The following is a 13,647-nucleotide window of genomic DNA, read 5'->3' on the forward strand; positions in this document are numbered from 1 at the left end:
TTGCAAATTTCTGTAACCACCAAGTTTAGACTTTTGTCATCTTTCCATTAGCCTTCGTTATTATACGTTCAGTTAAACTCTCAAAGTCTTCGTTCATGGTGCCGTATGAGATACATGCAGACCAGAGGCAGAGGCTAATCAGCTAGCTTCACGACAGTAAAGTATTTTATCAAATTTAAAACAGGTGGAAAACATAGGAAGGCAGGACATTGTCACGTCTACATGAAATGTTTTAATTTGTCTTAGTTATTTATGGCTTAATCCCTTCATTTTAATAAAACATAACCTTATACAGTAGCCTCAATGTTAAAGCTCAATAAAATAAAAAACTCTGAATATCACTTTTTTTTACCTCTTTCTTTTGTTCATAACTAAACAGTTAAGCTGAGCTGACAAGTAGGGTTGTGGGGTGTTACTTTCAAATGTGATCAATTACTACATACAAAATCTAAACTTATTAGTGAAGAACACACATGGGGGAAATCACATGATGACAGCATTTTATAAAACTTCTAAAAAAGGTTTTGTTGCAACTGAAGCTGCAGTATCCTAGATGTTGCTCATTTTGCATATTGAGCATTTTCAGTCAATTAAATAACATTACACACAAGCAGTACTTTCTAAGCTATGTTTTACTGTCTGTAATTTAGAATTTTCTGATATGATGCTTTTATTTACCCACTATGGCATTAGCAATACTTTACAATGAAAATAAGCATCCGCTTAACTTGTGGCTTAAAAAGAGAGAGGAAGGAACTTTTTTTCAGAGAAGAAAGACTCTGCGCTTGCTTTGGACTCTGTCTGCTTGCAGCTGTTAAGCATCTGGTCTCAATGATCATGCTGGAATAAATGAAAATCTTGAAAGCCGAGGAGGACAAACACTTCCGTGATCCTTTTTTCCCCTGAAGTGACAAACAGGTGCTCTTTTGAAATGGGATAACTAGGGAATACAGCAGCTTCGTTCTAGTTCTTAGGAGCTGCAGCAGTTGTAGGAGCGAATGCATTTCATGTATCAGTTGTTTGAACTCAAAGTATTCCTTTTTTATTCCTCTTTTTCTCTACTTTATCTTCCCTTGTGTTCATAGATTAGATGAGTGTTCACCACAGTAAGCTAGATTATTTTTCAGTTCAGTCAACCGTACTATGAAGACTGGATTTATGATGTGATTACAAAGTTGATACTTATCCTCTTGGCTCTGACCTATTAAACTTCTCTTGGAAAACTTAATAAATGAATGGACACTGAGAAGGAGGCAGGACTCAGAAAACACAGACACAGAGGTGGACAGATTTCAGCATTTACCTGTTGCAATTTACATACAAAGGAATCCAATTCATTTAGAAATGGAAATGTTTGAGAAATCTGAGAGCAAAGGGTGCATACAGTATCAAGATTTTCCTGAACAGTAAGCATAAGGTGCAAGTTTATGAAAAGTTACAAGGGCAACAGCAGTAGCAAATGTTTGCTGTGCATCAGACCAAAGATTATCCCAAACTAGGGCTGGGGGACTGGCGATGTAACAACTCATCACAAAGTTTGTTTATTCATTTGAATGCTGAACTGTGTATTTCTCAGCTGAATGGTGTCCATTTTCTCATCCACCCTCATTCACAGGCAACATCTTGGACATCATGCCACTAAGAGCATCAAGTAAAGAGGAGAGTGGGAAAGAGGCTTTTGGCAGCACAGCTCCTGCTTCATCCTCCCAAAGATTCCTGTGGTGTCACTGTTATCACCACTGCCCAGATGATTCAGTCAATAATACGTGCAGGTAAAGTGCATATGCAGGATTATGTTTTTTGTTTTGTTTTTATAAGATATGATATTTTCTTCTTTACTGAACATGTTTAAATGTCATTTTCTAGAACTGATGGCTACTGTTTTACAATGGTGGAGGAGGAGGGAGGGGAGCCAGTTCAGACTGCAGGTTGCTTGGGGCTGCCTGGATCAGAGTTTCAGTGTAGGGTGAGTTAATGACTGTAATATAACCATCCTCATAACAGCTTTCCTTTGCGTCATTCCTCTTTTATTCTTTTATCTAAATGAACAGATCATTTTAATAAATGAATGTAGCAGGTAAGCAGGTAAGCAAATCTAACAACTCTACACTATTCATAAACCCCTTTCTCTAAGTTATTTTTGATGATTTTAATTAAAAGGACTATAACAGTTTTAATTTTGTTGTTTGCTAAGTTTATTTGTTGAGTTTCATTCATAAAATTTTAGCATATTGAAAACTGACTTTCATAGTGAGGTGTAGCTCCGGAGGAAAGAGTGGTCGTCTGCTTGTTTTGGCCAGGATGTTGCCTCCATTGGCTGGTGAATCCATTGGTTATGTGATTGTATATGCTAGGTTCAAAGCACTGCATAAGCTGAAAAGGTGAATATAGGCCAATACATGTTGTATGAGTTTGTGTGTGAATGGGAGAATGTGACTACTAGCATACAACAGTGCTTTGAGCGGTCAACAGCTCTAGACAAGCTCTATGCAGATATAGTTCATTTTAAGACACTATGACACAAAACAGATCAGACAAACTCAAGTCTTTTTTTATGAATTTTCCCTCTTCAGGATACTGGGGTTCCACGTCGAAGGAGATCACTGGAGTGCTGCACAGATGAAGATTACTGTAACAAAAACCTGCATCCTACACTGCCACCGCTTGAACCACCTCGTAAGTCCGGTTCCACCACTCCTCTCTGTATTTGCTTCATTGTACTACAGCTGACGGTGACAGTGTGATGACGACAATGACTAACCCTAACCCTGAAAACTATGAGTGATGCTGTTAAAGTATACAGGATTTAAAGTTATTATGACTTTGTAAGGTAGTCATAGATGGGGGAGATGATGTCAGAACGTTACTGTCAAAATGCCTCTAGCAAGAGAATGAGGTCTTCACAATGTACAATAATATACTCTGTGTGTGTGTGTGTTTAAGAGTCTTTTTGTGTATTTGAGGAACAGTAAGCCTAGATTCCCAGGGAAATCACAGGCCCCAGCAGCGGTTGAGGGTAGGCTCATCAATCTGTAACCCTATCATAAGAGATCAGGAGGAGAATTCATCGACTAGACCGAGGGCTTCCTCTCGCTGTTGACGGGAGTCTTGAGGGAAGAAAGTGTGTGCCAGGAGAAAATGAAAAATTGATGAGTGAAATGTGATTTGTACATGATTTACTGCACTCCAGTACTGTGTGACTTATAAAGATAACTGCATTTCTCGGTATGATGTAAAATTCTTGAATTTTCTGTTTTATTTTGAGATGATCAGGAATTTAACACTGATGGGTTTGTTTCTTGCTTTTGTTTGAGTTTTCTCAAGTAGAAAATCAATCTGTGCATTTCTGTCTGAATTTCCAGTTGCTATGTCTTTATCACATTATTGTACGTAACTGAAGTATAGCTAATCAATGTTGTGCGATGATTTTAAGGCATATTGATTTTTTATTTTGTGTTTTTTTTTGTCTTTTTCATCCTTCACTCTCTAGTCTACGTCGATGGAAAGATCCACCATGTGGCATTGTTGATTTCAGTCACTGTGTGCAGCATTATATTGGTAGTCATTATTATGTTCTGCTACTTCAGGTAATTGAACATCACAATTAAGAATACACTTCTTGCACTTCTCCTGAGGTTCATTTTGGATTGTGCACTTTACTGTCAGACCCTGAGGTTACTTCTTTAAAAATAATGCTGTTTTACAGGTACAAGCGTCAGGAGTCTCGTCCTCGGTACAGCATTGGTCTAGAACAGGATGAGACTTATATTCCGCCTGGAGAATCTCTGAAAGATCTTATAGAACAATCACAAAGCTCTGGCTCAGGCTCAGGGCTCCCTCTATTGGTGAGATACCATCATTGCATCTAAACGCTTGTTTCCAAAAGATGCTGCCAGAGTTTTTGCCTTTGGTCCTGTTAAATATTCATTCATTCATTTCCACAAATGTTGATTTAGAAGTTTCATGTTTATACGATATTTGTTGCTTTTGCCTTTAGGCATTTTTTAAATAATGGAAAACTTTTTTCCTGATTTTGCCGTTTGAGAGTCAGACATTGATTGGGAATTTGATTTCAAAGGAAAATGATCAATGTGCCAAATCACAGGTCAGCTCTTATTAAAGCGTTGCCTGCCTTGTTTTCCTTCTCCTTAGGTCCAGAGAACAATCGCCAAGCAAATTCAGATGGTGAAGCAGATTGGCAAGGGGAGGTATGGAGAGGTGTGGATGGGCAGGTGGAGGGGAGAAAAGGTGGCCGTTAAAGTTTTTTTCACCACCGAGGAAGCCAGTTGGTTCCGAGAGACTGAAATCTACCAAACTGTCCTGATGAGACATGAGAATATATTGGGTGAGTTCAGTTTTACTCTTGGTTATCTGTATCCTCTGTATTCCTCCAAATTCTAACATTTACACCTTTCAACGAATCTGTCCAACTTTTTTTTATTTCTTATTTTTTAACAACAGAAACTAAAAATCAGCTACACACATAGAGCCTTCTTGCATTGAGAAAGGTTGGATTTGATAAAAAAAAAAACACATTATAAAAAAAATAGAAAGTTTATTGATGACATAATAATAACTACCAGTCTTTAAATATGGTTTAAAAGGGTGAATTACTTAATTTGGCCCAAGGTTAATTATATAATGAATTAATTATTTCATTTTCTTTATTTTAGATGAGAAAATGCAAGTTATTAAACATGTCATAAGCTATGAATGCAAGCGTGCTGGAAGGCTAATTTCCATCCATTGTCCCCCAAAAGATGTTAACAGAAATTATAGGTGAATAATCAAGTAAATTTGTTTTTAGTAGCAAAAGGTTGAGACAACACAAACAAAAGCCAAATAAACAACCAACAATGATTAAAACATGTTGGAGGTGGAATGTGTCCATTATGTTGCAGCGCACTGCAGTCGGCACCAAAGCAGATCAGTTATAACTAGGGCTGTCAAAAATAACGCGTTAACGACGTTAATTAATTAATCTAATTAATTGCTTTAAAATTTTTAATGTAAGTCCCATACATTCGTCATTTCTCTTATGAGTGCGGGATGGACGATGGAAAATAGCAGCCTGGTGGCTCTATGAATGGACTTGAGAATAAGCACAGCATTAATGGAGCAAACAATGGACGTCGCCTCTGTGGAGAATGTTTTTTTTTTTTTTAACACACAGCGGCTTTTCCCGCATTATTTTTTAAACTTGCGACAGCCCAGCTGCATCTTGCACCAACGTGTCTGCTCTAGTGGATCTGTGGTCGGCTCCGTTGGAGCAGCGACAGCTGTCGGTGATCAACCGATCGACTTTTCTCTCATTGTGTTTGTTTATCGTTCAGCTGAGGAGGAAACTTCGGTTCATGGTTCACTTATTTACCCCAAAGTGTTGTTTTTGGCAGGACCTTCTTGTAGTTATAGTGGATAAAAGAAGACAAAAACACATTTTAAAGGAGGTGAGACTATGTTTGGTTTAAACTACCTAGTTTACATTAAATATGGGTTCACTGATCACTTTCCAAATTTCAGACAGAAATTTAGAATTAAATCACTTTAAGGATACATAAATAGTTTAAAAGCACCCAAGCTGAGAAGTTTCTTTTAAATTTGAGTGGAAATAGCTTCACATAAAATAAATAAAATGCAGTGAGATAATAGATAATAAATGCAGTTAAAACAGCAGTAAAATCTTTTGTGTGAACAATTAAATACTTTTGAATTCAGCCAGTGACTCCCTGCCTTACTCCATCCCTCCTCACAGGTTTCATAGCTGCAGATATCAAAGGAACTGGCTCTTGGACCCAGCTCTATCTAATCACTGACTACCATGAAAATGGATCTTTGTATGACTACCTCAAATCAACCACTCTGGACAATAAAGCAATGCTGCGTCTGGCCTACTCCTCCGTGTCGGGACTGTGTCACCTCCACACGGAGATCTTTGGCACCCAGGGGAAACCTGCTATTGCACACAGGGATCTGAAGAGTAAGAACATACTGGTGAAAAGAAACGGGACCTGCTGTATCGCTGATCTGGGACTGGCTGTAAAGTTCATCAGGTAAGGAAAATATTTTGTTATTCATTGTCAAGAATAAAGTCATGTCCAAGTCAAAGTCATTGTTCATTTAAGGTCATTAATTTGATCTCCATCTCTGCAGCGACACAAACGAAGTAGACATCCCCCCCAACACACGAGTCGGTACGAAGCGCTACATGCCTCCAGAGGTTCTGGATGAGACTTTGAACAGAAGCCATTTTCAGTCATATATAATGGCCGACATGTACAGCTTTGGCCTCATCCTTTGGGAGATTGCTCGGCGTTGTGTATCAGGAGGTAAAAATAAACAAGTTAATCATTTTAAAATCAGACATTTTTTTTTTTTGTGGTACAAACTAAAATTGTTGTTTTTTTCTTTATTTTTGAACTTGCAGGAATCCTTGAAGAGTACCAGCTGCCTTACCACGAGTTAGTTCCTACAGACCCTTCTTATGAAGACATGAGAGAGGTGGTCTGCATCAAGAAACTACGACCATCTTTTCCAAATCGATGGACCAGTGATGAGGTGAAATATTTTCAAATATGCTGTGTGGTACATGCACAAATAAACGACCTGTGTAACATGAGTCTGTGTCTCTTCAGTGTTTGAGACAGATGGGGAAGCTGATGACAGAAAGCTGGGCCCACAACCCGGCCTGCCGCCTCACAGCTCTACGGGTCAAAAAGACACTTGCCAAAATGTCAGAATCACAGGATATAAAGCTGTGAGCTGGCATCGCCAGCTGTGCATGGAAAGGGCACTGATGATCACGCTGGCTCTGGTCCAGGCCTCGGCAAGCCTTCATTTTTGGGAAACAGGAGGAGAAACATCTTAGGAGACTGCATGATCATAAACTCTGAATCCAAACGCCCAGAACTCTGCAACTCAAGTACTTGAGTCATGTCTTACGTGGTCCATCAAAGAAGATAAAACACCATCATTTCAGATTAGTGTGAGGACTCTAAAACCCAGCTAGGTTCCTGCACACATGTTCCAAAGGTGTCGGAGGAAGACAATGAGTTTGACTTGATGTAATAGCTGCAGAGATACTCAAACAGGCTACTGACCAGTATGTGGAAAACTGTATCTGTGCTTTCTGTGAAAGCTACTCTACCTGTAGATGAAGGTCTGATTGATAGAACTTAAAGGATGTGCTTCAAGGCACTCTTGTTGCTGCAGCAGAACACCTCCTTTCTAAACACTTATCTCCCCACTACTGGCTTTATATTATTATTGGATTGAATACATTTTTGTCACTCTTAAATTGACTACTTTTGATTACAAGAATTGACACTATGTGACAGAAGTATTTTGAGGCTTTATTGTAAATTTCTTGTTTCTGGTGATAACATTTGTAGACACTGAAGAGAAGCTAAATTTGTATGTAAGATGTGATAGGCTAATTAAAGTTGCAAAATTGTATTTTCCATGTAAAACTCAAAATCTATAACTCTATGTGAAAAAAAAAAATAAAGTTTATATGTTTAAGTGAAGTCTGGATTGAGGCTCTAAGGCCTTGTGTGTTTCCCTGCTCTGTAATAAAGCTGTACAACCTGATTCTAATCTAATGATTGAAAGAGTTCACCCCCTGCAGACAAATTACTGTAACCACAAATTGAAGTTTTACGTCAACTCTACTGGTTGCTTCTGGTTTGGTGATTTATAAGAGATGCGTGGACTAACACTTCCACAAGAACCTCGAAATTAAAAACAGGCTAAGCAGACTTTCATATCAAACATTCGGTAATGTTAGAAAATTGACTAGCTCATTAAAACCTTATCAGCTGACCCCAAACTGTTATACTACAACAGTTATCTCACAAACCTTACAAGGTTAATGTTTCCTATCATTAAATCAAATGGAAACATTTTGCTTCTATCTGGTAAGTTATTTTGTTTAGTCCAAATTTTCACATGTGGTCCACTAAAAAAACTGCTTTTCTATTAAAAACAGCTCTCCAGGTAAATCAAAGTGCATTTAATTGTGTTATTTGACAGGTTTTATGCAGGTTTACTGTCACAAGATTCAAATGGTGCCAATAAATCTTCCCCTGAATGGCATAAAATGACTTTCAATCAGCTCGATCACTTTCATATTTAGTCTCTTTCATCTTCAATTCCAGGGTGCTAGTCACTTAAGGAGGCTTTTATGTGACAAATTTATGGTGATGTTTTATCTTTTGGTTGTTAATCTGTACCTGCCGTAGTCATTGGTGAGGAAGAAAGTGTTGTTTTTGTTCAGTAACAGATTGAACATTCCCATAATAAAGTGTTTCACTTATCCACATGGTTGTTCAGCAGTTTGTAGAGGCTGAATAAGATGGAAATAATTTTCACTGAGCAGTTTGTCTTACTTTTAACGCATATTCTCCATATTTTCTTTGTTTAAAACCAGAGAAAAAAATAGGTAGTGCTACTGGCCAGACCTAAAACAGTTAGAAAATTTAATATATCGATTTTGTTGCCTTCAGGCAAGTTTATCCAACTACTTCTGAGTCTGGAACATGTGTTTATGAATATATATAGTCTGTAATTTGCATTTCTGTCCACCTTCCAGAAATTAAGCTGTTATGCATACAGTCCAAGCCATAAAAAAGTTTCCCCTAGTTTCACTAGTTTTAATTTTCAAATAAGTCACTCAAGGCACAACACATTTTCAGCATTGCTTATAAATATAATTTATTAATTGTCTTAAAAATTCTTTCTTACACTTTGTACAGAAAACAATTAGAGGAGATAGAGAGGCAAGCAGTCAGCAAGATTGAGCAAAACTCTTGAAGCGTGCCAGAATGAACTAAAATGGACCAACACTATCTCACACTAATCAAATCAAATCACTTATAATAGTAAAATAAAAATGCACTTACAAGGACAGCTCTAGTTATAGACTTCTATCATGACAACCAATGCCAAGTTTGCATAGTAGACACTGCTTTTACAAAACAGGAAAAAAACAGAAAAGAAAAAAAACATACAAACTATTATCTAACTGTACTGCTTTTTAATATTCTTAAAATTTGCCAAATATAGCCAACAGTACACAACTGTACATACTGATAGAAAATATTTTTTTTTACAGACTTTGATATCGTAACACTCCTTTTTTTTCATTTTCACATCATGAAGGATCATCCTCAGGAGGCCTGCATGTACTCTCAGTATAAGAAAACTCCCTTTAATACCAGTAACAAAAAATCCAAACTGCAGGAAAAATGTAAACTTAGCATCAAAGTTGAGTTGAAGTCCATTTTTCACACTGCAGATTTTCCTAACTGATCTGCATATTTCAGTATGTTTAATCAGTTAAAATCACCTCCTGTGCAACTCTGAATTAAGCTAATAATTTGCCGGAGATATTGATAATCAAACAGTTTAAAAGTTGGGTAGATGTTTTACTGTAAAACACTTTGAATGGATGAATTGATGAGTTCAGTTTTCGATTCTCTAAAACCTGACATTTCAAGTTACATTTGAGAACATTCACCACTCTTCTGATATGGATGGCCCCTCTGAAGCTTTTGTGTGCTCCACATCTGGGTTTGAACCAGTACAAGAGGTCTGGATCTTGTAGTTGCACATTTCCGAGTGGCTAAGCAAAAAGAAATCAATATGGAAAATCAATGTGTGAAGGTTTCCTCCTGCGTGGATAACCACATCCAGGTTGGAGATCTGACCTTTACTACTAGTCTTCAACTCAACCTCTATCACTTTATTCTCTCTTTATTGTTTTTTTTAATTTTTTTATTTTTGTAATAATATCCTCCTCTAACTTTTCCATGCATACCTGATGTTCAGTTACATATGGCGTCTCTCCATACTTCAGAAGAAAAATATCCAACTCCAATGATTCAGTATTTTACATGTATTTCCATTGAGCTGAACGTTCATGTTATTTTTATGATGAATAGAGTCAATGTCCCTGAGGGGGATCTGACATCTATTCAAAAGCCACTAAAAATAAAGCTGTTTTTCTTTAACGGTGAGCCGTAGTTCACCTTTAACATCAGACACTGTTGAATCGAGTCAATGCAAACATATATAAGCCAGCCTTGTTTTACTATCTTCTGCTAAACACAAATATATTACACTTCATTTTACATAGGCCCTTTTAGTTCAAGTTGATCTTAACCTCTAATTTGCAACTTTTTCAGCGGATACACCATGTGTTGGAATGTTAGTTGCTGACAGGAAGTTGAGAAAAAGGGAAAGTAACAGATACGTTACCACCTACGCAGTTCACACCAAGACTCATTAAAATGACAACAAAAAATATTACGTAAATAATAATGATCACTGAACAAAATATTGTATTAATACAATGCCATTAGAATGAATGTGATAGTCATGTATTTACATGTCAGATAAAAAAGGAAAAAAAAAAATCAAATGCTGTGATTCTCTGAAAGCCACTGGATGGTGCCAGTGACCAGCAAAGTCACAGTATCGCCTGATAACATGACTGACATCCTGTGATGAAGGGACACTGAGGGGGAAAAAAGAAACATTACATGGATATAAATTAGTAACCAAAATATATGACTAACAAAATCATCATGTTAGTTCTGTTAAGCAATAATGAATAATGTGTGTTCTTAAATTTACTATCATATAATACTAGAGAACTGTGAATAGAACTGGGTTAAAAATCACTTATATTTCTTGTTTCTCAAAGTTTGACCCTGTCCAGAAACAATCACCAAGGCTAAGATACTCCAGGATTTTAAGTTTTAGGTAACCAGCCACCCTGTCTCTCCACAGATCTGCTCAGCAGCAGCATCACTACAGACAACTTGACGATGCTTAATTTACTTCTTATGAGTAAACTATTTGGTTGAAAATTTTAAAAAGATTAAAAAATTCACATAGTGCTGTTCAGTACAGCAGTGCACTGTTCACAAGAAGGAGCAGCTTGGGTTAATTGTCTGATTATTTGTATCTGTACACATTTCTAAAGTTTACCCCGACCATATGCTAATAAAATGGAAGAAAAAAAAAATCTAAGTTGTAATCTTTGGATTGGCTTCTTTTGAGAAAATTAAATGCATTGACATCATTAGTGACCTGGAAATGTTTAAGTGTTTAGAAAGCCACAAACCCTTACTCTTTTACTATTACAAAACCTAAACAGTCCTTACAAATAAGCTTAAAGGGGAAAGCTGTTATCTCAGGGTTGTTTCTGGTCAGGATCCTTGATGTATTACTTCTGTGTAGCAAGTTCTCTTGCAGGAAATGATCCACATATATGGACAGCAGAATACATAGAGCGTTCCCTAAGAAACGATATAAAGACAACAAACTGTACTGACAAACACGTACAGCCAAGGCTCACGAGAGGAGAGTCACTTCTTTGTCTCCCTTCTCATTACCTGTTTTCCATCCGGATGATCACCTGCCACTGCTTCCATCATTTTATGATTATGTCCTTCCTCTCTTTTCTAATCAGTTTAACTGCTCTCTTTGTTTGCTGTCATCTTTCTAAAGAGTCAACCTCACTCTTTGTTTATCCTCAATCTACCTTCTCTTTCTCTTCTGTAATTAGTTTACCTTCTCTCCCTGTATGATTCTGTTCCATTCCTACATAGCTTTTCAAGGTCAGCACCTGTGTTTCTATTTTTCTTTGCTTGTTGGTTCAGTACTGAAGTAACAACATGAAAATAACTGGTGTTACTATACAAGTGTTTTTCACTCTTTTTTGTGTCTTTTAGGCGTGTGTATATTTAGTTTGTACCTGATAGGTAAGGTTTTCTTTCCTGTTATCTCGACATCTTGGAAATACACACACAAAGATATACACCTACTTCAGGCTTCAGCTTTACTGCCTCTCATTTTCTCCATTACTGTGTTAGCATGATTACCCTGGTAATCACCATGGTGACGGATTTTCTCTTGCTCACATCTAACTGGTTCACTTCTCTAGTTGCAGTATCGAACACCGGGAATATACATGTATTCATCTCCAGAGTTCTGTCATTGTCATAGCAACAAACTATGGTGATTTGTCAGTGTTCCGATGTCATGGAGGCGAGGTTGCTGTCATGGCGACCCATTTCTTCCAGCACAGCAGCCAGTTCATTTAGGTCTCCGTCAGGGAAGTGTTGGGCCTCCCAGAGATCCAGGATTACACCTGTTGGGCTGGACTTGGTGGCAAAGTAGTTCAGGTACCTGGAAAAACAATCAAGGAGGGAAGAAGGGTCAAAATGAATGAATAATTAGACTACATGAAAAGTTGAAGCCGCAGCCTTTGGACAAAGTGTGTAATATGGGTTTTCATTATTAGGTGGTGCCAACTCTCCACTACAGAGGAGAAGGCTGTGATGAGATGAGTGACTAAGATTAACCTCACAAAGGGGAAAAAAAGCAGGAAGGAAAGACTATTTTTATGGATATACCAGAAAAAAGTTGCAATGACATACAAAAAAGGTGACAGTAAAGCTGTTCGAGAATCTGACACCCAGTCTGAGATTTGGTTTGTTGAAATGCAAAGAAAACTAAATACATTCAACAAACCAGAAGCAGAAGAGGAGCTTTAAACATCCTTCCATATACACCATTTCAAAACTGAATATGCCAGATGAAACCTACTATTTAAAATGTTTGCTATTATAATTTAATTTTTTTACACAAATCAGAAGAAAAAATGTATTTAGGTATAAAAATGTGTCAATTATTCAACAGGGAATTGCTACAGCCATTAGGAGTCACAACTACAATGAGGACAGAGATAATGTTTAACTCTATGCCATCTGACAAAGATCTCAATGCTGCTTTGAAGTCCAAAAGCCACCAGTTTTCAGTCCCACGGGAAAACGAAAAAGAAAGAAGACTTTTCCATTCTTCTGTAAATCCTGTGATTGTACTGTTGGCACACACACTGCTGCTGTTTAAAAAGAGGCAAAGCCATGCTCCATCACTTCTGTACTCTTCATTGCCAGGTCCTCTTTCTGCATTTTACTTTTCTCTTTTTAGATTTCCCCTCATCCTTAGTTGCTAATTAACTAATTCAATGATGCTTTACATACTTTGTTTCTTTCTTAACTTGCTGTTTGCGTCAGATATCTTCCCGCTGCAGTTCCTGATAAGGAAAGTCTCATCTTTATGCGTGAGTGACTTTAGACCATTTCTTAAGAGTTGTGTCGGTACATTGAAGCAAGAAAACTTTACTGTATGAATGCTTTTTGTGAAAGTGAGTAGAACTGAAGTTCTATTGTTGATTTAAACACATGAGGAAGTTATGCGAGGAGGAATCGCTGTGACAGTGATGCACCATTCTTCCTTTGAAGTCAAACAGATGTGATGTGGCAGATAAAAGAGCAGAGAGGATAAAAGATTGTTTTTACTTGTAACATCACTTTATTATGGTCTTTTTTATGAAAACCTCTTGGCAGAAATGTGGAAGTGAACAACAATATGGCTAACAGTTCACATCGTAATAAACGAGTCAAGGGACATCATGGAATGACTGCATGTTGAGACGATGATGTGCACTCATGCCTAATAATCTTCCCAATAGCTGTCTCTGATTCAGTAGCTGCTAGTAAATTAACCATTATACTGAATCATGAAGATGAACAACTGTGCAAAGCAAGACTAAGAGTGTTACCTTTGAGTTAAATAAAA

At 37.3% G+C, this 13,647-nt stretch overlaps 2 protein-coding genes across 5 annotated transcripts in view; one reads left to right on the top strand and one right to left on the bottom strand.

The window, feature by feature from the left end:
* bmpr1ba (bone morphogenetic protein receptor, type IBa) overlaps nt 1-7,523 on the top strand; it is a 68,512-nt gene extending 60,989 nt beyond the window's left edge. For both annotated transcript variants that reach the window (XM_042000533.1, XM_042000534.1), the window contains 10 exons: nt 1,616-1,772; nt 1,867-1,966; nt 2,574-2,676; nt 3,491-3,587; nt 3,707-3,845; nt 4,153-4,345; nt 5,753-6,050; nt 6,151-6,326; nt 6,425-6,555; nt 6,633-7,523. In XM_042000533.1, the coding sequence (XP_041856467.1) occupies nt 1,616-1,772; nt 1,867-1,966; nt 2,574-2,676; nt 3,491-3,587; nt 3,707-3,845; nt 4,153-4,345; nt 5,753-6,050; nt 6,151-6,326; nt 6,425-6,555; nt 6,633-6,758 (1,520 nt within the window). In that variant the 3' untranslated portion in view covers nt 6,759-7,523. The remainder of the gene's footprint in view (nt 1-1,615; nt 1,773-1,866; nt 1,967-2,573; nt 2,677-3,490; nt 3,588-3,706; nt 3,846-4,152; nt 4,346-5,752; nt 6,051-6,150; nt 6,327-6,424; nt 6,556-6,632) is intronic.
* A 1,160-nt stretch (nt 7,524-8,683) lies between these two features.
* LOC121649243 (netrin receptor UNC5C-like) overlaps nt 8,684-13,647 on the bottom strand; it is a 195,550-nt gene continuing 190,586 nt past the window's right edge. For 2 of the 3 annotated variants that reach the window (XM_041999908.1, XM_041999907.1), the window contains one exon: nt 8,684-12,192. In XM_041999908.1, the coding sequence (XP_041855842.1) occupies nt 12,030-12,192 (163 nt within the window). In that variant the 3' untranslated portion in view covers nt 8,684-12,029. The remainder of the gene's footprint in view (nt 12,193-13,647) is intronic. The other variant, XM_041999909.1, reaches the window with a different exon arrangement.

This window comes from Melanotaenia boesemani, chromosome 11, assembly GCF_017639745.1.
Source record: "Melanotaenia boesemani isolate fMelBoe1 chromosome 11, fMelBoe1.pri, whole genome shotgun sequence".
NCBI classification, from domain to species: Eukaryota; Metazoa; Chordata; class Actinopteri; order Atheriniformes; family Melanotaeniidae; genus Melanotaenia; species Melanotaenia boesemani.